Source organism: Manis javanica, chromosome 13 (assembly GCF_040802235.1).
Source record: "Manis javanica isolate MJ-LG chromosome 13, MJ_LKY, whole genome shotgun sequence".
In the NCBI taxonomy this organism is placed as follows: Eukaryota; Metazoa; Chordata; class Mammalia; order Pholidota; family Manidae; genus Manis; species Manis javanica.
This window is the reverse complement of record NC_133168.1, coordinates 51,244,676-51,270,719: the sequence shown is the minus strand read 5'-3', so window position 1 is coordinate 51,270,719 and position 26,044 is coordinate 51,244,676. Positions and strand designations below refer to the sequence as shown.

The window sequence follows — 26,044 nt, the reverse complement described above, 5'->3', positions numbered from 1 at the left end:
AATATAAAAATGGCTTAAAATGTAGATTAACATATTTCTTTTGGTAAAATATTTTTTTAAATCACTTTAAAAAGCAAAAATCTTTTTGCCTCTAGAAAGGGAAGTTGCATTTTCATTTTTAATGTTTAAACAATTCTTTTTCTTGTTTTAGATTTTAAAATAGTCTAATTTAAAATTAAAGCTGCATTATGTTTAGCTTCTAAGAGGAAAAGGTAGAGATTAACTTTGAGATCAGTATTTTTGTTGAGGAAGTTTCCATTTCAGTATCAGGATCAATACTACACATTGAAAAATAGACATTGAGTAATCTGGCAGCTGTTTAGGTATGCCACTATGTATGAAGTTAGTGTAACCTTGTAGTGGTTGGTTACTTTAAAATAAATACATTCATATATTGCTTTGTTTGCTCTCCTGTCACAATATTGATTCCTAGAAATCCAGGATATTCATATTTTGAATTAGATTGGAAAATTAATTACTACTACTATCCCCATTTCACGTGCCTTTTAAATCATCTTTTTTCAAAGAATAAATAACAAAATTTTCTGCCGTGCTCTTTGTCAAATTGAAACAGTGATCTTTGTAGTGAAAGTCAGAAGTTAGTGGGAAATGTGTTTTGTATGAGACCTGAAAAATCATTTTTTATGAAGCTCCTCCTCTATGATAATGTAACGTGATGCAGCTTTAATAGACTAAATCTAACCTTAACTTTCTAAGTTCAACTTCATTCCATGCTTCTCAGCCTCTTGTTATAGTTAATGCCCATTAATTGGTAACTTCTGAAACTAACCCAGAGACTTTTGGAATACTGTATTTAATCTTTGCCCTACAGCACAAGCAGCGCTGCCCTGTGCTGGAGGACCAGTTGGTGGATCTGGTGGTTTATGCCATGGAGCGATCCGAGACCGAGGAGAAGTTTGACGATGGGGGAACAAGCCAACTCCTATGGCAGCATCTCTCGAGTCAGCTCATTTTCTTTGTGCTTTTCCAGTTTGCGAGTTTTCCACATATGGTCCTTTCTCTTCATCAGAAGGTAAGAACTAAATCTTTTGTCAGAGCCACCTCACCTATTGATTGGTATGCTGTAGACTGGCATGGGCATTGCCTAATGACGTAAGCAGTAGCAAAAGTTCTGAGTGCAAATTTCTGTTCTGTTCAGAGCTTTCATAGTTTCATTTTACTGTCTTACAACTGTGAAAACTGGATTCAGTCATTCATTCCACATATTCATGATACAAGGACAAGGGGCTACAGATGACAGGGCACACTACAGTACTCTCAAGAAGCTCTTTACTAGTGGGGAGATACAGTTAGAAACAATTTTATATAATAGTTTGTATAATGAAAGCATGTTTCCTGAAAATAGGAATGAAGAATAATAATCCCTAATGAACACATTAGGAATGGTTTTATCAAAGAGATCTTGAAGCCAGCACTTGAAAGACAAATAGAAAATTACCAAAGGAAGAAATAGGAAAGTGTTTTCAAGGCAGTAAGATTATCACTTGGAAAGATGTGTGTGAGAACTGGCGTGTGTGGGTAGAATTGTGTGAGCACTGGAAAGAAAAAATATAAAGGAGAAAGTATTGGTGAAATGAGGAAGGCAGGAAGGCAAGATCAGACATGGAGAGCTCTATGTGGCCACGTGTTTGTTCTAAGGCATTTAGATTTTCTTTGGGAAGCAAATGGGGGGATGACATCATCATATACAAGTTGGAAAATTTACTTCTAATAGCCACATGTAGGAAAACAGTGACATAGAGATGAATGGGGCCAAAATCAGAGGCAGGGAAATTAGTAAAGGGGCTATTGCAGTGGTCTGAGAGGTGCTGATGGCTTAAACACAGAAGAGGAGTGAAAGACCAGGTTTGCTGAGAGGTGAACAGGACTTGGTGCTGATAGGTAAGAGGAAGTAACAGCAGTCTAGGATCATTCACTGGTTTCTACTTTAGCAATGAATGGAAAGATAAGACAGTGAATCCAGAATGGGGAATACAGGTGGAAGTAGAAGTTTGTGGGAAGAGTTGGTTTTAGTCATAAGGTTAAAGATGCATCAAATGGGAATAAAATATACGTATAATAGCTCTACACTATGGATTATTATTGGGAAAAATTTTCTTAAAAGTTAAAATCCTTTCAACCACCACTTAACCCCCACCTGCTCACCACCATTGATTTCTGTTGTAAACTACAGGAAGCCAGGAAAAGTGGTTTTTGATAACCAATCCCTGAGGATTTTAAATTTAAAAAATGCTCCTTGGTATAATAAAGTATTTCTTGTGTTTTGATGAGATATTTTTAGTAATTATCTCATATTAAACTTGATTCTCATGTATACATAATCAACTTAATTAAGTCCTAAAACATTTAATTTTGATATGCATAGTTGTTTGGAGGTCAGGGAGAAACTTAATACTAAATAGTTTAAAAGGCTTTGCTTGGTGTATCTTGGGTTGAGACTACATATTTAGTAAATGCCAAAGTTAGATGCTATCTTTCTGAAAGCAGGGTTTCTCCTTTCTTCCCCTCTGACCCTTTAAATTTTACTGTTTAACTAACTGTGTAGGTTTGTATTTAAACATCTTCTACAGTTAGCAGGACGAGGACTGATTAAAGGCAGAGATCACCTAATGTGGGTTCTCCTGCAATTCATTTCCGGAAGTATTCAGAAAAATGCACTAGCTGATTTTCTTCCTGTCATGAAGCTCTTTGACCTTCTGTACCCAGAAAAAGAAGTAAGTTTTACTGAATAATTAACATTGTGCTGAGTGATTATATCTAATTTATGTTTAAGAATTTTAGCATGATTTTGTGAAAAAAACAAACAAACACTGGATTTGGAAGCTGGAAACGAGTTCTTTTCCCAGTTCTGTGACTAACCATGATCATAGGACAGGCATTCAGTGTCTGTTGGCATTAGTTTACTCATATGTAAAATGAAGTCCAATTAGATTATTTCTAAAGTTTATCTTAAAATCACAATTGAATAGATAGTATAGCAGGCTCTTTCTCTATATTCTAAATAGGTTTAAAGTTTTAAAAAGCACTCAGTTGTTTCACTCTATGCACATCATTGAATGGCCAAATAAAATCAGTGACTTTTAATATCTTTTGGGTTGTTTGCCAATTGAGTATGCCCCACAAACACCCATGAGTGTTTTACATTGTATTTGAGTAAAATATGGTATATATTGATGATGCCATTTTTTAGAAGTATGTTTGTGGAGATTTTTAAATGCTCAAAAATAGCAATGGGTGTAGAAAAATAAATTCCTGTGTATTCATCACCAGGAAATATGGTTTCATCTTTCCTCCTCATCTTCTGTTGTTAATGCCAGACAATTTTAAAACAAATTCCAGACATCCATTTTATTTCTTCCATCAATATACACTATGTATATTATATATGATTATATATATTGAATATGATGATACTCATTTAGCCTGCATATTTATTTTTGTATGTTCTTGAGAAGCGTATGTGTGACTTACAGGGATTCTTTGTTTTTAGGGTATTTATCACATTTAGTAAGATTTCATAATGATTGTTTACATAAAAATCTAAAAATGATTTTGAATTCTCTGTGCCAATAGGAAAAGCTTGACTAAGCATGTGTGAATTTGTTATTTTCTTGGCAAGTAGAAACAATCTTATAATAGTTATAATGTTTTATAGCTGGTAGGTCTTCTGATTTGTATTATTGAATAGTCAAAGAACAATTGGAACTAAATTATGCAGCATATTTTTAAAAAGAGTTATATCAAAAACGTATTACTAGAATGCATTTAACTAGTTGATTTTTCTCTTTTTTATCATATGCAAATTGTTATTTTTCAGTGCATCCCAGTTCCTGATATTAACAAACCCCAGTCAACTCATGCCTTTGCAATGACTTGCATTTGGATTCATCTCAATAGAAAAGCTCAAAACGACAACTCCAAGCTACAGATTCCAATACCTCACTCCCTAAAGCTTCACCATGAGTAAGTTATTTGTAGATTGCCAGTTAATTTTATCAAATTTAATAGTGGATTATAGACTAATACTGGTTTCAGTATTTGTATGAAGTACGGAAATCGCACCACAACCACTGGAGGTAAGGATGAATATTTAATGTGTATGTCATACCAAGAGAAACTGACCAATACTTGTATCAGAAAACAACTAGAAGCAAACTAATCCTGTTTATATGTATGTGAGTATATATCTTTTTAATTTTCAAGTCTAATTTTGTTTTTATATGTTTTATCTCAATTAAAGTTCTTAATTTCCAAAAGTATGTTTCAAAACTTGGAATTTGAGCCTAATGTGACTGAGATAATATTTCACTCCCTGGACTGCCAGTATTGACTAAGCTGATCTGGCTGGCATCATTGTCAAAGCTGTGATTACTAAAAGCAGATGCTCTTTTTATGTAGGACTGGGCTTCATTCACAGACGTGAGGAGTAGCTGAACTTCCTACCTAGAACTTCTGAAATGGACTGCAAAAAATCTCTTCATATGATACTGTAGGACAGTCAAACCTCACATTGCATTTGGCTTTTATTTTATGAGACACCCCTTAACCATCTTTCCATAGGGACATCTATAATGAAGGCAATTATTGTGCTTAAGCAGACAGATAATAAATGAATTACCTAGTTCACGAATTTGTGAGTTATTCATTATCTGAATCTTAGTACTGTATAGGTAGGATATACTTAACAAATATTCATTATAATAATGTTTAAGTTCTTTCTGAGATGCTACTGAAACCTTTATGTGTGTTTCCACTCTACCTCTTGGGCAGAAACTATAATACCTTTATGAATAAAGATAATTCTTAGTAAATAATTGCATGAAATTAAACATTTTTAAAAACGCAAGTTAACTTTCTGAAAATTATTTGCAATTTTCTTTTTAATGGAACTTAAAACTTTAGGTTCCTACAGCAGAGTCTTAGAAATAAAAGTTTACAAATGAATGACTATAAGATTGCCCTCCTATGCAATGCATACTCTACAAATTCAGAATGTTTTACACTACCCATGGGAGCTCTGGTAGAAACTATTTATGGAAATGGAATTATGAGGACACCTCTTCCTGGAACAAGCTGCTTGGCTTCAGGCTCTATTACCCCCTTACCAATGAACCTCCTGGATTCACTGACAGTTCATGCCAAAATGAGGTATGTCCTTTCTATTTGGTCCTAAGTCAAAAAATTGATAGCAGTATAGTACAGACTTGATTTCATGATTACATGTGTGTGTTTTATGGTCAAGTTCACTTTTTTAAAATCATTAGGTTTATTAGAAAAATGGTATTTTTAGTATAGGTTTTTCTGGGATATACAAATAAACTCAAAGAAAATAGTTGCCATAATCCCTCCATGAGAAATAAGCATTATAAGAATTATTTGTGTATGTTCTGAGTCTTTTTTTTCTATATATAAATATATGAATTTATGTTTTGTTTTGTTTTTTTAACAAAATGTGCTCTTACGGCAATACTATTTTATAACCATCCTTTTCCCATGATAGTGTATCAAATACCTTTTTAGGTCTAGTGTTCTTCAAAAACATCTGTTTTAATTGCTACAAAAGTCTTTCCATGTGGCTGTATATGATTATTTAGTCAGTTCCACATTGTTGGACATTGACATTACTTGCAATGTCTTAGTATTATAAAGATGACTGTGAAGACTGTCTTTATGGTTGTCTTTGTACCTATCTGTAATTACATTTTCCTTAAACAATTTTTGGAAGTAAAATTTCTGAGTCCAGGAGTGTAAAAATTATAATGCCTTTACTATATTGATTACAAATAGATACTTTTAGATTTGACATTATGACTTCTAGAAGACAGAAAAGGCTATAGCAGGTGTGATTCTAGAACCACAAGTGCCCCTACAAGCTAAACTGATAATGCAAATGAGTGTGCCTGGTGCTGAGTGAAAGAGAGCCAGATATTAGCACACATGGAGCATGTGTGTGTAGAAGGGGCTGAGGCTGAGTGTACCCTGAAAGACTCATCTCATCATACTGCCACTTGAACTAATTTATGTAATATGAGAAGGCAGACTAGTGCAGCTTAGCTCATCTAAATTTTTTTAGGAAGGGCTAGAAATTCAGGTTTTTATTTCTAGTCTTCAGCTAGAACTTCAAACACTGTATAGGTAAGAGAATGTATCTGTGGGCCTGCAGGTGGGTCATCAGTTCTAGAAAAGCTATGATCTTTTTCACATGGTAGATGTTGTGATAGAATATACACATGCTTTACCTGCATGTGTGAGAGTTGAGGAAAACCCTGTTGGAGCCTAACATTTAGGTCTTAGCAGTGATTTATTAAGTAATTCTCTAATTAAAGTTATTTCATTTCTCAAATAGTTTTATTTACATATTTGAAAAAGGAAAAGACTAAAACCACTAAAGCGTATTCTTTTTTTATTTTTATTTTTTGGGGGTTTAGTTCTTGTTTTTGTTGTTTTCAAGCATGTTCTTATGAGCTGTAGCCAAATTTTGCTCTTCTGTGAGTAGAGGGATCCTGATACAAATTGAAAGCACCATGGAAACGAAAATTAGTCTATGGTTGTACAATGCATCACTACCAATATCCTACACAACTTCAGTGATTAAAATGGAGCGATTCATATATTTAAGTTTGGTTTATACCAAGTTCTTTATAAATAGAGTAACCACTATATTTATGTCAAATATATGGTTTTTTATTTTCTTTCCTTTTGTTTCTCCTTAGCCTTATTCATAGCATTGCTACCAGAGTGATAAAACTTGCTCATGCAAAGTCCGGTGTGGCCTTGGCTCCAGCCCTAGTGGAAACTTACAGTCGTTTATTGGTCTACATGGAAATAGAGTCTTTGGGCATCAAAGGATTTATCAGTAAGACAGGACTTTCTGGTGTTTATAACCACTAACCCATTAATTAACTCAACAGTTACTCTTCTAGATGCCAAGGATACAGTACTATACAGAAGTCACTGCCATCATAGAGATTATCTGCTAATGAGGGAGAAAGACATAAAAGTAAATAAGTGAAATGTAAAATATGGCAGGTGATGTCTTACAGAGAAAAATAAAAGATAAGCGTGAGAGTCAGGGGAATTAATTGCATTTTAAGTAAAGTTACAGTGAGAAAGGGGTATTGTACCAGTTCCTTGGGATGCAGTGAGTTGGACAGACATGCTCTGCCCTCATGCAAGAACGCAGTCCCATTTGCCTTTTCTGTTTGCTACTGGGGCAGCAATGAGTACTAAGTTTGCCTGGCAATAGGGAAGGAGTTCTCCTGCATTGTAGAAGACAGCTTATAGTGTCTGTTAGTAATTATGCAGTTCCAAGTAATAGATGCTTTCTAACATACAAGTCTTTTTCTGATTCATGGTAATTCTCACTTTTCACCACTGCAGTACATTTTAATTTTAACTGTAGTTAATCTTCTCAGATAATTGAGAGTGGAATAAAATTTTCCTGGAAAAGAAGAGAGAATAAGAGCAAGTGTGATGCAATTTGTATAATAAAAATTTATTCTCATGCTTCAAAAGGTTGGAAACATATTAACTTTAAAAAATAACTGAGAAATGAAGAAGGTTAGAGTACCTTTTTAAAATATCTTATCTCTTATTTTATTTTTCCAAATGAACTTATTATCATTTGTCAAATTCCAGAAAAAAGGCAAACTTGGTATTATAATTAGGAGCTGAATTTTTTTTCCCTTAAAGTAGAAATTATACAGATAATTTGGAAAATGTGTGTGTGTGTGTGTGTGTGTGTGTGTGTGTGAGTGTGTGTATGAGCATATCTTCTTAATGCATAGCTTTACTAATGCTGCCTAAAATTGTCTTGTTCCTCAAGGTCAGCTTTTGCCAACTGTTTTCAAGTCTCATGCCTGGGGGATCTTACACACACTTCTTGAGATGTTCAGCTACCGGATGCACCACATTCAGCCTCATTACAGGGTTCAGCTCCTCAGTCATCTTCATACTTTGGCTGCAGTGGCACAAACAAACCAGAACCAGCTCCACCTCTGGTGAGTTTACTGCCCTTAAATTTTATTAGAAACTTTGTTGAAGATGGGGATCATAATCCTTTGCTTTGTAATATTTTTATTCATTTGTCTTTAAACTCCTGTGCTTCTGGAGTAATTTCCAGCGTAGAAAGAAACCAGCTTTTTAAATAGAAACTTATGAAGATAGTTGAGTAACTTGCTTTGGGATCTCTGGACTGAGAATAAGTACTTCCAAGGCCTTTGACTAAATATTATTATTTAGCCCTTTAGAATACTAAATTTATGTCAGATTATGGTTAAAGCAGCATGTCGTTTTGACTTTTCTCTAAGTAAAAATATACTTGATTAAAAAATGCCATTTTTGAAATATAGTTGTAGGTGAAATTTTTTAGTTCTACAGACTATAAGGTATCTTTACTGCATGATCAGATCGTTTTGCTATAAAATTTGGCTCCTCCAGTTTGTAAAACAAAAGCAAAGTTCATCTTCATGCAAAAGAGATTTTTTTTAATCAAAGAGGAGAAATTCATAGTTAGCATTTTTTTCCATTGTAATTAACCTAGAATTAGATTTAATTCTATAATTCTAAAATTTTGTATGCAACTTAACTTTTTCACATTTCTTTTTGTTCTCTCACATTTCAGTGTTGAAAGCACTGCACTCAGGCTTATAACTGCATTAGGTAGCTCAGAGGTACAACCGCAGTTCACACGCTTCCTTAGTGATCCCAAAACCGTACTCTCCGCAGAATCTGAAGAACTGAACCGAGCGTTGATACTGACCTTAGCTAGAGCAACTCACGTAACAGGTACAGTGGACACGTAGCCACCAGCGACAAAAAAACAGATTGAATCAGAGTGTGCTATGTCCTTACTGATTACTAAGGGGGTAACATGCTGAAAACACACCTTCACATGTTCCAAAAAAAGTTGTTGTTTTGATACCTTCATCATTTCAGTCATTAATGTAGTTCTTCTGTGTACTGTCATTTTAACTAGGTTAAGCATTAGTTTTCAGCCATCTTCCATCATTTTTAAGTAGTGAATCTTAAACTTTTTGGTCTCAGGACTACTTTACATCCCTAAAAAAAAAATTATTGAAATTTCCAAAGGTTTTCTGTTATATGGATTATATTCATTAATACTTTATTAGATATTAAAGCAGAAGTATTTAAAATAATTTATTCATTAAAAAATAACCTATTACATATTAAAAATTACATATTTTTTATGAAAAATAAACCCTAAATTCTCCAAAACAAACTTTCATGAGAAGACATGCTGTGTTTTACATTTTTTTATATCTCTCTAGTGTCTGATATAAAGGAAAATTGATGGAGTCTCATATTCTACTATTATTTGTTTTATATGAAATATATTATTCTATCTATTACAATATGTTATTTTAGTGGAAGTAAGAAAATATGGCCTTACCTAGATATGTTGGAAAGGGAAGGAGTATTTGAGTATTTTAATAGCCTTTTCAGCTAATTATGAATATTCTTTGACATCGCACAAAATTGGACAAATGATAGTTTCTTTTTTTTCTAAATTCAGGTGTCACTGATATACAATCATATGAAGGTTTCACATGTGCAACATTATGGTTTCAACATTCACCCATATTATCAAGTCCCACCCCCAACTCCATTGCAGTCACTGTCCATCAGCGTAGTACAATGCTGTAGAGTCATTACTTGTCTTCTCTGTGCTGTACTGACTTCCCCTTGGCCTACCTATATTATGATTGTGAATGATAGTGCTCCTTAATCCCCTTCTCCCTCCCTCCCCACCTACCCTCTTGAGACCCCACTCTTTGTTCACTGCTAGTCCCTTCTTGGAGTCTATGAGTCTGCTGCTGTTTTGTGTCTTCAGTTTTGCTTTGTTGTTATACTCCATAAATGAGTGAAGTCATTTGGTACTTGTCTTTCTCTGCCTGGCTTATTTCACTGAGCATAATACCGTCTAGCTCCATCCATGTTGTTGGAAATGGGATTTGTTTTCTTTTTCTGGCTGAGTAATATTCCATTGTGTATATGTACCACATCTTTATCCATTCATCTACTTATGGGCACATAGATTGCTTCCATATCTTAGCTATTATAAATAGTGCTGCAATAAACAGGGTGCATATGTCTTTTTGAATCAGGGATCTTGTTTTCTTTGGGTAAATTCCTAGGAGTGGAATTACTTCGTCAAATGGTATTTTCATTTTCAGTTTTTTGAGGAACCTCCATATTGCTTTCCACAATGGTTGAACTAGTTTACATTGCCAAGAACAGTGTAGGAGGGTTCCCCTTTCTCTGCATCCTTGCCAACATTTGTTGTTTCTTCTCTTTTGGATGTTGGCCATCCTAACTGGTGTGAGGTGATACCTCATTGTGGTTTTAATTTGCATTTCCCTGGTAATTAGCAGTGTGGAGCATCTTTTCATGTGCCTGTTGGCCATCTCTATTTTTTCTTGGAGAAGTGTCTGTTCAGATCCTCCACACATTTGTTAATTGGGTTATTTGTTTTTTGGCTGTTGAGGCATGTGAGCTCTATAGGATGCCTTTTCATTCTGCTGATGGTGTCCTTTGCTGTACAGAAGCTTTTTAGTTTGATGTAGTTCCATTTGTTCATTTTTGCTTTTGTTTCCCTTGCCCGAAGAGATGTATTCAAAAAAAAGTAGATCGTGTATATTCAAGAGATTTTTTATTGTGTTTTCTTCTAAGAGTTTTATGGTTTCATGACTTACATTCAGGTCTTTGATTCATTTTGAGTTTACTTTTGTGTATGGAGTTATATAATAATCCAGTTTCATTCTCTTACATGTAGCTCTCCAGTTTTGCCAACACCATTTGTTGAAGCGGTTGTCATTTCCCCATTGTATACCCATGACTTCGTTATTGTATATTCATTGAGCATATATGCTTGGCATCGTTGCCTTGTTCCTGATCTTAGAGAAAAAAGCTTTTCAGCTTTTGTATCTGGGCTCTCTATTCTGTTCCACTGAGCAATGGGTCTGTTCTTGTGCCAGTACCAAATTTTCTTGATTACTATGGCTTTGTAGTAGAGCTTGATGTTAGAGAGCATAATACCCCCAGTTTTGTTCTTCCTTCTCAGGATTTCTTTGGCTATTTGGGGTCTTTTGTGGTTCCATATGAATTTTAGAACTATTTGTTCTAGTTCATTGAAGAATGCTGTTGATATTTTGATAGTGATTACATTTAATCTGTAGATTGCTTTAGGCAGGATGGCCATTTTGACAATGTTAATTCTTCCTGTCCATGAGCATCAGATAGATTTTCATTTATGAATATCTTCTTTAATTTCTCTCTTGAGTGTCTTGTAGTTTTCAGGGTATAGGTCTTTCACTTCCTTTGGTTAGGTTTACTCCTAGGTATTTTATTCTTTTTAATGCAATTGTAAATGGAGTTGTTCTCCTGATTTCTCTCTATGCTAGTTCATTATTAATATATAGGAATGCCACAGATTTCTGTGTATTAATTTTGTATCCTGCAACCTTGCTGAATTCAGATGTTAAATCTAGTAGTTTTTTGGTGGATTCCTTAGGGATTTTTATGTATACTATCATGTCATCTGCAAACAGGGACAGTTTAACTTCTTAACCAATCTGGATGCATTTTATTTCTTTGTGTTGTCTGATTGCCATGGCTAGGACCTCCAGAACTATGTTGAATAAAAGTGTTGAGAGTGGCCATCATTGCCTTGTTCCTGTTCTTAGAGGAAAAAGCTTTCAGCTTTTTGCTGTTAAGTATGATGTTGGCTGTGAGTTTGTTGTATATGTCCTCTATTATGTTGAGGTACATATCATCTACACCCATTTTTTTGAGAGTTTTTAATCATGAATGGGTGTTGTAGTTTGTCAAATGCTTTTTCAGCATCTGTTGAGATGATCATGTGATCCTTTTGTCCTTTCTGTTGATATAGTGGATGATGTTGATAGATTTTCAAATATTATACCATCCTTGCATCCTTCGAATAAATCCCATTTGGTCATGATGGATGATCTTTTTTATGTATTTTTGAATTAGGTTTGCTAGTATTTTGTTGAGTATTTTTGCACCTATGTTCATCAGGGATATTAGTCTGTAATTTTCTTTTTTTTTGGTATCTTTGTCTGATTTTGGTATTAGTGATGATGGGCTCATAGAATGAGTATGGAAGTGTTCCCTCCTCTTCTACTTTTTTGAAAACTAAGGAGGGTGGGTATTAGCTCTTTAAATGTTTGATAAAATTCAACAGTGAAGCCATCTGATCCAGGGTTTTGTTTGAGGGTAGGTTTTGATTACCAGTTCAATTTCATTGCTGGTAATTGGTCTGTTCATATATTCTGTTTCTTCCTGGGTCAACCTTGGAAGTTTGTATTTTTTTAGAAAGTTGTCTATTTCTTCTAGGTTATCCAGCAGTTTCTTAGCATATAATTTTTCATAGTATTCTCTCATAATTCTTTGTATTTCCATTGTGTCTGTAGTGATTTTTCCTTTCTCATTTCTGATTCTGTTTATGTGTGTGTAGACTCTCTTTTTTTCTTCATAAGTCCGGCTAAGGGTTTATCTATTTTGTTTATTTTCTCAATGAACTAGCTCCTGCTTTCATTGATTCTATCTATTGTTTTATTTTTCTTGATTTTATTTATTTCTGCTCTGTTCCTTATTATGTGCCTCTCTCTACTGACATGGGGCCTCATTTGTTCTTCTTTTTCTAGTTTCATAAATTGTGAGTTTAGACTGTTCATTTGGAATTGTTCTTCTTTCTTGAGGTAAGCCTGTATTGCTATATACTTTTCTCTTAAAACTTTACTGCACCCACAGGTTTTGGGGTGTTGAGTTGCTGTTTTCGTATGTCTCCATATATTGCTTGATATCTATTTTTATTTGGTCATTGATCCATTGATTATTTAGGAGCATGTTGTTAAGCCTCCATGTTTGTGGGCTTTTTGTTTTCTTTGCATAATTTATTTCTAGTTGTATACCTTTGTCGTCGGAGAAGCTGGTTGGTACAATTTCAATCCTGAAGTTACTGAGGCTCTTTTTGTAGCCTAGTATATGATCTATTCTTGAAAATGTTCCATGTGCACTTGAGAGGAATATGTATCCTGCTGCTTTAGCTGGAGTATTCTGTAGATATCTGTTAGGTCCATCTGTTCTAATGTGTTGTTCAGTGCCTCTGTCTCCATAGGTATTTTTTGTCTCATCGATCTGTCTTTTGGAGTGAGTGATGTGTTGAAGTCTGCTAAAATGAATGCATTGCATTCTGTTTCCCCCTTTAATTCTGTTAGTATTTGTTTCACATATGTAGGTGCTCCTGTGTTGGGTGCATAGATATTTATAAGGGTTATATCCTCTTGTTGTACTGATCCCTTTATCATTACGTAATGTCCTTCTTTGTGTCTTGATACTTTCTTTTTTTTGAAATCTATTTTGTCTAAGTACTGCAACTCTTTCTTTTTTCTCCCTATTATTTGCATGAAATATTTTTTTCTATCCCTTCACTTTTAGTCTGTGTATGTTTTTGGGTTTGAAGCGAATGTCTTATAGGCAATATATATATATAGATAGATAGATAGATAGATAGATAGATAGATAGATAGATAGATAGATAGATAGATAGATAGATAGGTCTTATTTTTTTATCCATTCTGTAACTCTGTATCTTTTGATTGGTGCATTCAGACCATTTGCTTTTAGGGTGATTATCAATATAGGTATGTACTTATTGCTATTGTAGGCTTTAGATTTGTGGTTAAAAAAGGTTCAAGGGCAGCTTTCTTATTATCTAACAGTCTGTCTTAACTCATTTTTTACACTTACAAACAGAATCTAAAGGTTCTTTCCTCCCTCTTCCTCTTCCTTCTCCATTCTTTATACACTAGGTATCATATTCTGTACTCTTCATGTATCCCTTGCCAAATTTTATGCATAGTTTATTTAGTTTTGCATTTGCTTAGTAATTAATGGGTCTATTTCCTTTACTGTGGTTTTATTTTCTTTGTTGACAGCTATTTAGTCTTAGGAGCATTTCCATCTAAAGCAGTCCCTTTAAAATAGACTGTAGAGATGGTTTGTGTGAGGTAAATTCCCTCAACTTTTGCTTATCTGGAAATTGTTTAATCCCTGCTTCAAATTTAAATGATAATCTTGCCAGGTTGAGTATTTTTGGTTTGAGGCCCCTCTGCTTCATTGCATTAAATATATCATGCCACTCCCTTCTGGCTCCTAAGGTTTCTGCTGAGTAGTCTGATGATAGCCTGATGGATTTTCTTTTGTATGTGATCTTTTTGCTCTTTCTGGCTGCTTTTAATACTCTGTCCTTGTCCTTGATCTTTGCCATTCTAATTATTGTATGTCTTGGTATGGTCTTCCTAGGGTTCCATGTATTGGGAGATCTGTGTACTTCCATGACCTGAGAGACTATTTCCTTCCCCACACTGGGGAAGTTTTCAGCAAATGTTTCTTAAAAGACACTTTATATCCCTGTGTCTCTCTCTTCTTCCTTTGGTATTCCTATAATGCAAATATTGTTCCGTTTGGATTGGTTGCACCATTCTCTTATTATTCTTTCATTCCTAGAGATCTTTTTTCTCTCTGTGCCTCAGCTTCTTTGTTTTCCTTTCTCTAATTTGTTTCATTTACCATCTCTACCTCATCTGACTTACTTTTAAATCCCTCCATTGTGTGTTTCGTTTCAGATACTCTATTTTTCAAAGTTTCTCTTTCTTGAACTCCTTCCTGAGATCTTGAATATTTTTCTGTAGCCCATGAGCATGTTTATGATTGTTATCTTGAAATCTTTTTCAAAAATATTGGTGATTTCAGTCTCACTTGGTCCTCTTTCTGGAGTTTTTTCTTGAGTTTTATTTGGACAAAATTCCTTTGTCTCTTCATTTTTTTAAGTGTTGCTTACGGGATAATAGATTTGTGTAGGAGGCACCCTCTAGTGCCCAGAGGCTCTACTTTCTGGAGCTGCCTTGCACCTGTATCAATGGTAGAGGTTGCAGACAAGTGGAACTGCTGCCTGCCTGGAAGAAAGAACTCTTTCCTCCCTTCCCAGCTGTAAGGCCTGTCTCCACTTTCCAGTCAGGTGGGCTGAGCCCACAGGGAGGAGCTTCTATGCTATGCCCCTGCAGCTGCCATAAGGTCACCCTCTGGCTGGCCTGGCATGATGCCAGAGGCAATAGGTGAGTTGGACCAGTGCGTGCTGGGAGGAAGGAGCAGCAGACTGTGTACTACACTGGTGGGACTTAGGGCTGCATTGCTAGCCAGGGGGATGGAGCATCTGAAGCTCCTGATAGTTCCCAACCTACTGGGCTGAGGGTACTTAGATGATTTTGTCCACCTGCCCTTTCTTCTGAGCTCCAAGCTCTGTGTAAACTGTGCCCCTTTAGCACCCCACTCACTGTTGTGAAGTCTTTCAAAGTGCCTGCCTTTCTTTTTCCCAGTGGGGCATACCTGCTCTCCACAAGCAGCCGTAATCTCAGTCTTGCCAAGTATTTCACCTGTATCTGCTTTCCAACTCCACTGATCTCCAGAGCACCATGTAATGTGGATTTTTGCTCCTGTAGCAGATCTCCAGGGATGGATGTTTAGCAGTCCTGGGCTTCTACTCCTCCCTCCCTGCTGTTTCTCTTCCTCCCACTTGTAAGCTGTGGTAGGGGGAGGGCTTGGGTCCTGCCAGATTACAATTTTGCTACTTTACCCTTTTCTGTGAGGTCTCCTCTTTTCCCCAGATATAGGCAGTCTGTTCTGCAGTCTTCAGGTTGCTCTTTCAGCATTAGTTGTATTTGCTCTATTTTTGTGTTAGATGTCGTTTTGGGAGGTTTTTGCCTCACTTCTCATGCCGCCATCTTTTTCCCAAGCCCAAAGTGATAGTTTCTTAAATTTTAGTTGCAATGTGGGATCCAGAATTCCTTCTCTGAACTTTTTGTTCTCTGTTACATTATCATCCATTGGTCCACTTTTACATTTAATGATTTTCTTTAATGCATGTATATTTTGTAACTTAACAAATTAGTTTTTTGGAAAACATTGAAAAATGTTGACACATTTCATTGTACAGTATCCTAAAATTACATTTTTTAAAGTCAGTATGCAAGTTTCATTAGAAAAGTCTCAAGTTTTGTGAAGCTGTCAAGCTTGTGGTAGTGGAAACAAGTTTTCCAAAACTCTAATTTTCACTTGAAAAGTCAAATTTTACCATCAGTAAAAGATGCAGTCATTTGTTTTCCTTGAAGTGACAGGCTATCTTTGTTAATTTTCAAGAAAATGTCTGTTTTTTGCCCACATTCTCACATAGGTTTATGTCAGATGATGTTCATTCAAGTAAAATTGGAAATCCATGAAAAAAAGAGCTAGTTTAATTCAGTACTCAAACAACTGCATAACTACTTTTCCTCAGGATACCCATTATACTTCAGTGTCTAGCTGGGACATTTTATGCATACTTACACTTTGTCACATGGAATATTAAAAATGGGTATGCTTAAGGGCTGAGGTATAATCCTTTTTTTACTTCTTCATCAATGATATACTTAAGTGAAGTTGTAACTTTTTTTTCCACTGAGTGTGTTGTGCTAAAGACTGCAATGGCTATTAGTATAGTCTGGTGCCACTGTTTGATATGTTCCAAAGGACAGCAGTTTTACCCACTGTTGCCTTTGCACCACCAGTGCACATACCAAGTAAACAGGCCAGTGGTATCTTAGTATTATTTTAACAGCTTTGACCTCATTGAATACTGGAAAGAATACTGGGGGCCCACAGAGTCCACAGACCATGCTTTGAGAACTGCTGTTTTAAAGAAATAGTTACTAAATTTATCAACCTCAAATACATTTGTGTAAATAATCTTATTTTACATAAATAAACATCTTTGATTTGGAGAGTTATACTTGTAGTCTATAGCTGTCTTAACCACCAGAAAGGATATTTCATTTCTTAATTCTATTCCCTTGGTTCAGTAAAGTACTAATTCTCTGAGTGAACTAAATGAGCAGTTATGGTGACCAGTACCACTGCTGTATCATTGGTGCTCTGTCATCTTAGGAATAAATGTTATCAATGTCTTCTCTCTTCTTTTCACTAATTGTGTTCATATTTACTAATGTGATAATTCAAATCATTCATAAACTAAAAAGTATCCTAAGCTGAATATAACTAGTGAAGTAGTGAAGGTACTGCCTAGATATTCTCTGAGTATACGTAATTGTTCATGACTTTCTCTGTGACAATCATTTTTGAATTGTGGATATGGTCATTTATATCTGGATCACATATGTTTGTTTATGTTTAGATTTTTTTACAGGCTCTGATTCAATTCAGGGAACTTGGTGTAAAGACATACTTCAGACCATCATGAGTTTTACTCCTCATAACTGGGCTTCACACACTCTCAGCTGTTTTCCAGGCCCACTACAGGTAATTTGGTCTTCAATTACATATTGAGTATATATGAAATCATTCTTCCCTCTCATTGTTATCCTAGAGAGGTAGTTTTGGTGCCATCCAAAGACAGTTAGCTTTTGTTTCTTTTTTTTTTTTTTTAATCTTTGTTGTTACTTCCAAAATCTCTTGAGTTGTTCCTTGTCCTAGTCTATAACTGGATATATTCTAAAAATTTTTTAATTAGGGTTTCATCTTACTAGTTGGTGATTTGGAATCTTGTAAGAATTAATACATTATCTGAAAAATTATTTCTCATAGAACTGAAATGGGGAGAAATACAATTTAATGGAGTTTCACAGAGTACATACATGCTACACTTGACTGAATTTTTTTTCTCTGCATGCAGAGAAAACTACAAACTCAGATTTTATACTATAGACAAGGGAAAATCTTATTTGTCTTCTACTTTTCAGAGAAAATTTTAGGCATAATGAACACCTTTTTTCTATAACTCCTGATTGGACTAGGGCACTAGTTCCCAAACGTACCAGAATCACCTGGAAGGTTTATTTAGCTATAAACTGCTGGACTCAGCCACACAGCTGCCAATTCAGTAGGTCTGGAATGGAGCCTCAGAATTTGCATTTCTTACAGATGCCACGTGATTCTGATAGTGGTGGTCTGGGGACCACCCTCTGAGAACCACTGGGCTAGTGTAATGATTTTCGTTAGAGATACACTAAAGTATGTAACAAAGGGTACATACATTACTTTTTCTTTTTTTTCAAATATGAGCAGAAGTATTAACAAATGATTGGAGAAACTGAATTCAGGCTTGCTTAGAATTTCTGTTTAGGAAATTTAGAAAAGGAACTTTGAAATAATGTAATAAAGTCTACATATTTTCCCAGTATAGAAAATAATTGATAATTAAGTTGCTTGAGGTCACCTAGAATTTATAGTGTCAGACTCAAACCTAGAACTGGTTTCTTGACTCTATAGCCAGTGTTCTTTTTACTACAACCATTGAAATAAACTTCTGATCTTCCTTTTAGGCATTCTTCAAACAAAATAATGTACCTCAGGAAAGCCGTTTTAATCTGAAAAAAAACGTGGAGGAGGAGTACAGGAAGTGGAAGTCAATGAGCAGTGAAAATGACATCATTACCCACTTTGCTGTGCAAGGTTCTCCTCTCTTCCTTTGTCTTCTCTGGAAAATGCTCTTGGACACAGATCATATTAATCAGATTGGCTATAGGTAAGTCAAAAACATAGGTCTACATTCCATTTGGGAAGTCATTATACCATACAGCAATATAATTTATTTTTTTACTTCTACTTTCCAGAGTATTAGAGAGAATTGGAGCCAGGGCTTTGGTAGCCCATGTACGAACTTTTGCAGATTTCCTGGTATATGAGTTCTCTACATCTGCTGGGGGTCAGCAACTCAACAAATGCATTGAAATCCTTAATGACATGGTATGGAAGTACAACATTGTTACATTGGACAGGTTAATTCTCTGCTTGGTAAGAATATACTTACTTAATAATAAATTTGTCTCATTTTCTTTTGAATCAAGGTGTGTGACAAATGAATCTTATGCTCATCTACTCTATATCACTTCTAAGGATTTAATGAATTTATACTATAATCAAGCACTGCTGTCACTTCCTGGAAGAGCTAGGGTTTTCCCATTTCTTTATTCAGTCATTAAAGAAGTATATATTAAATATTTGCTATGTTCTGTGTGCAGAAGGCATAAATTAAATACTGCAGGCATAGTCCTGGCCTTGTGATGCTCTGAAAGTTCAAGCAGTTAGATCCTCAGTTGATTCTCAAAGGCTCCCACAAAAGGAGGAGATAGTAAAAATGCACTGCATTTCTTTGCAGGGTGCTAATAACTATTTCTGTACACTTTGGTATTCAGTCATAACCGAATATTTCTCATATCCACCTAATAATCCCCAAAAGGTTTTTTACCTGACTTTGGTCTAGAATTTTAAGAAAATACTGAACCAGGCTAGAAAGTGCTATGTTTTTAATACTATAGTGGTGATATTTGCGGTGGCTTAGTTGGTTAATATTAACCTCAGAGCTTGGAGTAAGAATATAGAGATGGGTTATAACCTAGTAGGGGAAATAAGAAAAGTCTATAAATCAATCAAATAAAAGGGAAAGAAGGAGGTAGAGGGAAAATATTACCAGAAAACAAGAGATTACATTTACTGAGGTGATGGATCTTGAAGGTTGATTAAATTTCAAAAAATAAAGGCGAACATCCCAGGCAGAAGGAATGGTGAGAAACAAAAATAGGCAAGAAAAGGTCAGATATGTTTGTGGAATGCTGAACAATTGGTTTGGGGTATATTAGCCATATAACAAAACCCTAATAGTAAGATTTTACTGTATCGCAGGCTATTAAGTAGCAGAATGATGCTTTTGCACAAGTTGGGCATTGTTAATTTTCCTGTTGTCTTTGATTCAAAGGCCATGCGTAGTCATGAAGGAAATGAAGCACAGGTTTGTTATTTCATAATTCAGTTGCTGTTACTCAAACCAAATGATTTTAGAAATCGAGTAAGTGACTTTGTGAAGGAAAACTCCCCAGAACACTGGCTGCAGAACGACTGGCACACCAAGCACATGAATTACCACAAGGTACTCATTCCAATTAGTCATTCCATCAACCTTTTTTTAGCTTACTAAGATTATTTAGCTAATTGATTTAGCTGTTTTCTCTGTGGCTCTGCTGTTTTCTCTCTGGTCTGTAGAGAGGTAAATTAGCTCTGTAAGCTTCTCTAGGTTCTAGAGTACCTTTAATGTTAATAAATTGAAACTGCACTTTTAGTAGACATGGGTACTTACAAAAATGAAAATAATTATTACAAAACCTTTTATATATAAGTCTCTTTTGGTGTTTCTTTGTGATAATAGAGATTTTTGTCAAGTAGAGGATTTACTTGCATTGCAATCTAGATTTTATTGCATTGCAGGAGCAGACATGGTTTCATATTCTTTTAAGAGTGGAAAATTTATTTAGCTCTTGTTTCAAAAGAATAAAAAAAGATGCCGTAAATATTTACCATTTTCTCACTTCCACAGAAATATCCCGAGAAGTTGTATTTTGAGGGCCTGGCAGAGCAAGTCGATCCTCCTGTGCAGATCCAGTCCCCCTATCTACCCATCTATTTTGGAAATGTGTGTCTCCGATTCCTTCCAGTATTTGATATAGTAATCCACAGATTTTTAGAGTTGCTTCCCGTATCCAAATCATTGGAAACTCTACTAGATCACCTAGGAGGCTTATATAAATTTCATGGTGAGCTTTTTCAAATTTTAATTCCATCCAGTAGCTCTATAAACAAAACTATTCTGGGCATGGCCATATGGGAAATAGTTGTTGTAAAGGCTTAACTTTTTTTTAATAAAATTATTTTGAGGCTAAGTGCTATGGCAATGATACTGTGAAATATAAAATAGACAACATAAAATATGAATACATAGATCATAGTAATGTGTTAAACAGGTGATATGAGTTATTAAACAGTAATGAGTTAAAAAAGGTGATATGTGAGAGATGACTTATTTTACATAGTGTTTGACTAATTGCCAATGGACATAGAAGGAGAAAAATATGAATTCAAAACAGACTGCTGTTACTCTGAACTAAATGAATCTTGGCAGGCTTCTTGGATAGATAGTACTTGAACTATAATGTATGTGATTTGTGTATAAACCAAAAGAAAAGAGCATACTAAACAGAAGGAATCCTTTAGAAAAATATGAAAGTATTAAAAACAAAGCATTTGAAAACAGTCTCCTCATTGAGCTAATCTGAAAATTCATATGTTGTACCTGATGGTAAATTACCTTAAATGGCAGGCTGGGAAGTTTTGGTTATATAACCTGCAGATAATCGAGAGTCAACTAGGAGTTACTGAGTAAGGTCATGGCATGGAAAACATTATTTTAGAAAGATTATAGTTGTAGATTCAGCTGTAGAACTTACGAGGAAGCCATTTCAAAGACTTATGTCAAAAAATGTAGGTGTGTGATTAGTATCTAAATAAGTGTGATGGTGTTGTAAATGAAAAAGAAGGGACAGATAGTCAAGGATGAAGGAATAGACCTGGATTGGCTGGTTATGGGAAGATTATTGAAAGAAAGAAATCAAGGATAACTCTAAAGCTAAGGCTGCTGACTAGACAATGGTGGAGTCAGTGACAGAAGTGTGAAAGTCCTGGGACAGCCACTACTAGACAAAGTATTTATCCTGGGGACAGTTCTTAGTCCTCTATCTAAGAAGTCTTCCTCCAAAGCAGAAATCTGATTTGTGTTTCAGCCCTACAGAACAGGTAATGGGCATTTCTTTAAAAACATTATTCTTTTGGATTAGGTAGTGTATGCACATGGTACAGAAAGCTCTGCAGTAAAAAAGTAATAGCCCCATCCTTGTCCTCCGATAGTCAGATTCTTTCTCTGTCGACAGCCACTGTTAACAGTTTCTTGTGTCTCCTTCTTGGATATTCTGGGGTGGTGGTTGTTGTTTTTGCAAAAGTAATATATAATATATACACTGTTCTGCTTCCTTGTTTTTTCTACCTTTGTAATGTATTGGGGTTATTTTGTGTCTGTACATAAAAAGCTGCCTTATCCTTGCCATGATTTACTTAACCAGCCCCCTGGGCCATTTAGGGCCATTTAGGTTATTCTAAACTTTTGCTAGAGTAAACAGGGCTGCAGTGATATTCCTTGCACATACGTCATATTTGCAGGACAAATTTCCAGAAGTGGAATTGCCACCTCAAAATATGATCTCCTTAAATTCAAGCTGTATATATGTATATGTGTGTATATATAAACAGAAGCCTTCTGCTTGTCCTAAAATAAAAATATTCATTGTATGCAATTGCCCAGCATGTGAAATAGTTTCATAAGCTTCTGAGCTGTTTTTTGGTGATCTTGAAAAGAGAGAATTAGTTTTTCACAGTTGTCATTAGCCAGGTAAACAATGTAGTGATCTCTTTTCCTCTTGGCAGATCGTCCAGTTACTTATTTATATAATACTCTGCACTATTATGAAATGCACCTGAGAGATCGTCCACATCTGAAACGAAAACTTGTCCATGCCATCATTGGTTCACTCAAGGATAATCGACCGCAAGGCTGGTGTCTAAGTGACACTTACCTGAAAGGTGCTATGAATGTACGAGAAGATAATCCTTGGGTCCCAGATGACTCCTACTATTGCAGATTGATAGGCAGACTAGTAGATAATATCCTTTTTATTATGATTTTCTAGACCCTTCAGAAATAGCTATATGTTGATTTGAGAGAACATATATTGTCTTTTAAAGGTAGTATTTTTATACATGCCAAGACTTCAATTTTTTAAAGATAATTTTTATTAGTTTTGTAAAGGTTTTGAGATCTTAAATTAGCATCATCACCGATAGGCAGAAATTTACTTCCTTAAAATGTGTATTTAAAAATGGACCTTATGAGATTCGTTTCAAAGAAAAAAATCCTTTTCTAAATAATGTACTATATGTTGTAGTACATACATCTGTTTGCTACTAGAGAACATAGAATTTTGTTGCTTTAAATAAATCCTTCAATGTTTTTTAAAATATCAATTGAGTATAGTAAAACTTGCTTTTCTCTTTTTCTAGTGAAAAGGCTGCTCTATTGGTATTTTTATTTCTTTGTTTTGATTTCACATTTTAAGTTATTATCACTCTACTTTTAATATGTCTATACACCATGCATTATTTACTAGATAGACCAATTTTATATAAATAAGAATGGTTTATTTTCCTCCACAAAATAATTATTTCCTGAAGTAAAAGAATTACTTTTTATAAAGTACTTTTCTTATTCACTGTTCTTTAAATACTAAAAGAAACAGGTTGATGAAGCCTAGGGATATCATGGTTGCATCTATGGCTATCATGTCATAGCCATGACATGACACTTATAAAAGTACCCCTATGCAAGACAACCATTTATACCTTGTGGTTGATCACAAGGTTATCAATACATTTCAGTTGTGTCAGACTTATTTGTATTTGGTTTGTACTAATTGCCTTTTAATCTCGATAAACCACTTCTTGGGGGTGCATAATCAGATAAATTGATAATCAAATGAGATGTTTACATGTGGGACATTTGAAAGCTGTGAAGCACTCTACACATATAATCAAATAGTTATTGCTTTAATCACCTGCACCAATGGCTGGCAAATCTCCTGGCCCATTCCCAAACTGTGACTGGAGATTCAATGAGTTTCCCAACCCGGCTGCCCATGCACTGCATGTTACTTGTGTGGAGCTCATGGCCTTGGATGTTTCAGGCAAAGATGTTGGAAATGCTCTTCTGAATGTTGTCCTGAAAAGGTATGTATCCTGTTTCAGGCAATAAGATTCATTGTTTACGTGGAAAGAGAATTTTATTTTATTTGGACTATTAGCTAAACCCATTGTCCTAAGGCTGGTGCATGTTGGCTATATCTATCTTTTGTGATGTAGGTATCTTTGTGACATAGGCTCACAAATGAGCCCTGGAGAAAGTCAGAAGACTGGGTTTGTTCTCACTTCTACTCTTTATTACCTGTTTGGCATTTAATTAGGAATAGTGTTGATTTCTCACTAAAGATAATTTTCAAGATTTCTTTCTTAAAGTATGGAATAATGATTGGAGAAGTATAAATAAGTAAAGATAGTCTTTTAACCTAGCAACTATTGTTAAAGAAGACAACACAGAAAAGAAGGTGTTACTTAGCATTTCTGTATATTAGATTTTTACTTGATAAAAATCCATTGTAATTTTATTGAAATATGTCACTTGTCAGCCCCCAAATTATACATATTCTTAAAATAAGGTTCATTGCCAACACTATAAAATGTTTTTGGAATTTCACATTTTTTTTCTTTTTTCTCATGTTTAGTCAGCCTTTAGTGCCAAGAGAGAACATTACAGCATGGATGAATGCAATTGGATTGATAATCACTGCCCTACCAGTAAGTTAATAATTGTGACTTGTATATAGTAATGGGATGCAGCTTTTCCTGTCAGCCACAAAACTAAGATGTATATAACATGTCCTTGTAGAAGAACATCATACAATTAAGGAAGTATTTCATGTTTTTTAATTTTCATTGTTCACACCTCAAAGATCTATATTGGTAATTTTATGTGTGCATTAGATCTAAATAAATCTATCTGATTTAAGGGTCCCTGAATCCTTTGGTTCCATCCTTAGTTTTTACAATAAAATCTGATCTACTTTTGACCATTTAACATGTTGTATATCTGGAGCCTTTCCTTATGCAAATAATTCTTGTTGAGATGTGTTTCAGGTATTTCTGATATATTAGAGAATATGACATTGCATCAGAACCTTCTTCCTTCTGTCAGCTTCTCTAAAACCTACTCATTCTTTGCCAGCTCAGGGCCTGTGTCTGCAGCTAACCCTTGTTTGACTTCTCTGCCTACAGGAAGTCTCTGTTCTGTGACTTGCACTTGTCTCGTCAGCACTAATAGTCTGTTGTGATATCTTTGAATGTCAGTAATACTGTCTACCCTGTGCTCTCCAGACTTGTTTGATTATACACTTCTATGAATCATTTTTTCTTAATACACCTCCAAAATATATAGTATCTGTTTCTGAATTATGTGTATGTACCAATGTTGTCTATATAGTAAATGTTGGTAAAGGTGATTTACTGTATGGAAGTGTCAAAGCACTAAATGAACTGGACAGATGCAGGTATTGAACCCTCTAATTTGCAGGCACTTTCCCCAGGTCCTTAACTGACTTAATTGAACTCATTATGAATCACCCAGTTTTAATTTAGAGATCTCCTACACAAAGGCTAACACAGGATAAGTAGAAAACCTTAAAGAATGAGAAAGGCTCGTTATTTTAGGCTTTGGAGTGGAATACTGGGTACGGGGAGGAATACTAGGTAAGTGATGCTTTTCATCAGGCTTTCCTCTGGTTTTAAAGGAGCCGTATTGGATTGTCCTTCATGATCGAATTGTGAGTGTTATCAGCAGTCCCAGCTTGACATCTGAGACAGAGTGGGTTGGCTATCCATTCCGCCTCTTTGATTTCACTGCTTGTCATCAGTCGTATTCCGAGATGAGCTGTAGCTATACATTAGCTCTAGCACATGCTGTGTGGCACCATTCTAGCATTGGGCAACTTTCTCTCATTCCCAAGTAGGTATTATGATTTCTACATAAAAATGTCTTCTTTCATTTTTTTCAAATCTCATTTATACATGAAATATATATCTCATTAAGTAAAAACAACTTGAAAAATAAGTTTTAATTAAGTAGCACTTAAAGATCATTAGAAAGTCTCTTTTATTTCAGAATTGTTTGAAAAAAATCTATTATTATATGTAAAAGTAATAACATGGTAACTAATTTTCCATTACAGTTTCAGGAGGCTTAGTCAAATGCATGCTTTTTCTGCAAAAATCCCAAAAGCTGCTTTTTAAACTGAATAACTTATATTAGCCTATTTTCTGATTATTTAAAATTGGTATTAATTAGATTCAATTTCTTAAGAACAGCATATATATTAAATTGGTTATTCTTTTTTTTATTTTAAATACAGGGTTTCCCCACTCTCAGAAAGTAGAGCATTTC

General features: G+C 34.9%; 1 protein-coding gene across 6 annotated transcripts in view; it reads left to right on the top strand.

The window, feature by feature from the left end:
* The window catches only part of MED23 (mediator complex subunit 23), a 54,596-nt gene that overhangs the window by 23,772 nt on the left and 4,780 nt on the right, over positions 1-26,044 (top strand). For all 6 annotated transcript variants that reach the window (XR_005054738.2, XR_001854350.3, XM_017668345.3 and 3 more), the window contains 16 exons: positions 833-1,033; positions 2,592-2,735; positions 3,839-3,984; positions 4,924-5,169; positions 6,735-6,877; positions 7,847-8,021; positions 8,645-8,808; positions 17,294-17,418; positions 18,441-18,643; positions 18,732-18,912; positions 19,874-20,044; positions 20,489-20,705; positions 22,426-22,662; positions 23,616-23,781; positions 24,333-24,405; positions 25,395-25,609. Coding sequence is in view for 4 of the 6 variants with exons in the window: in XM_017668345.3 (XP_017523834.1) it covers positions 833-1,033; positions 2,592-2,735; positions 3,839-3,984; positions 4,924-5,169; positions 6,735-6,877; positions 7,847-8,021; positions 8,645-8,808; positions 17,294-17,418; positions 18,441-18,643; positions 18,732-18,912; positions 19,874-20,044; positions 20,489-20,705; positions 22,426-22,662; positions 23,616-23,781; positions 24,333-24,405; positions 25,395-25,609 (2,807 nt within the window). In the remaining 2 variants the exon portion in view is untranslated. The remainder of the gene's footprint in view (positions 1-832; positions 1,034-2,591; positions 2,736-3,838; positions 3,985-4,923; positions 5,170-6,734; positions 6,878-7,846; positions 8,022-8,644; positions 8,809-17,293; positions 17,419-18,440; positions 18,644-18,731; positions 18,913-19,873; positions 20,045-20,488; positions 20,706-22,425; positions 22,663-23,615; positions 23,782-24,332; positions 24,406-25,394; positions 25,610-26,044) is intronic.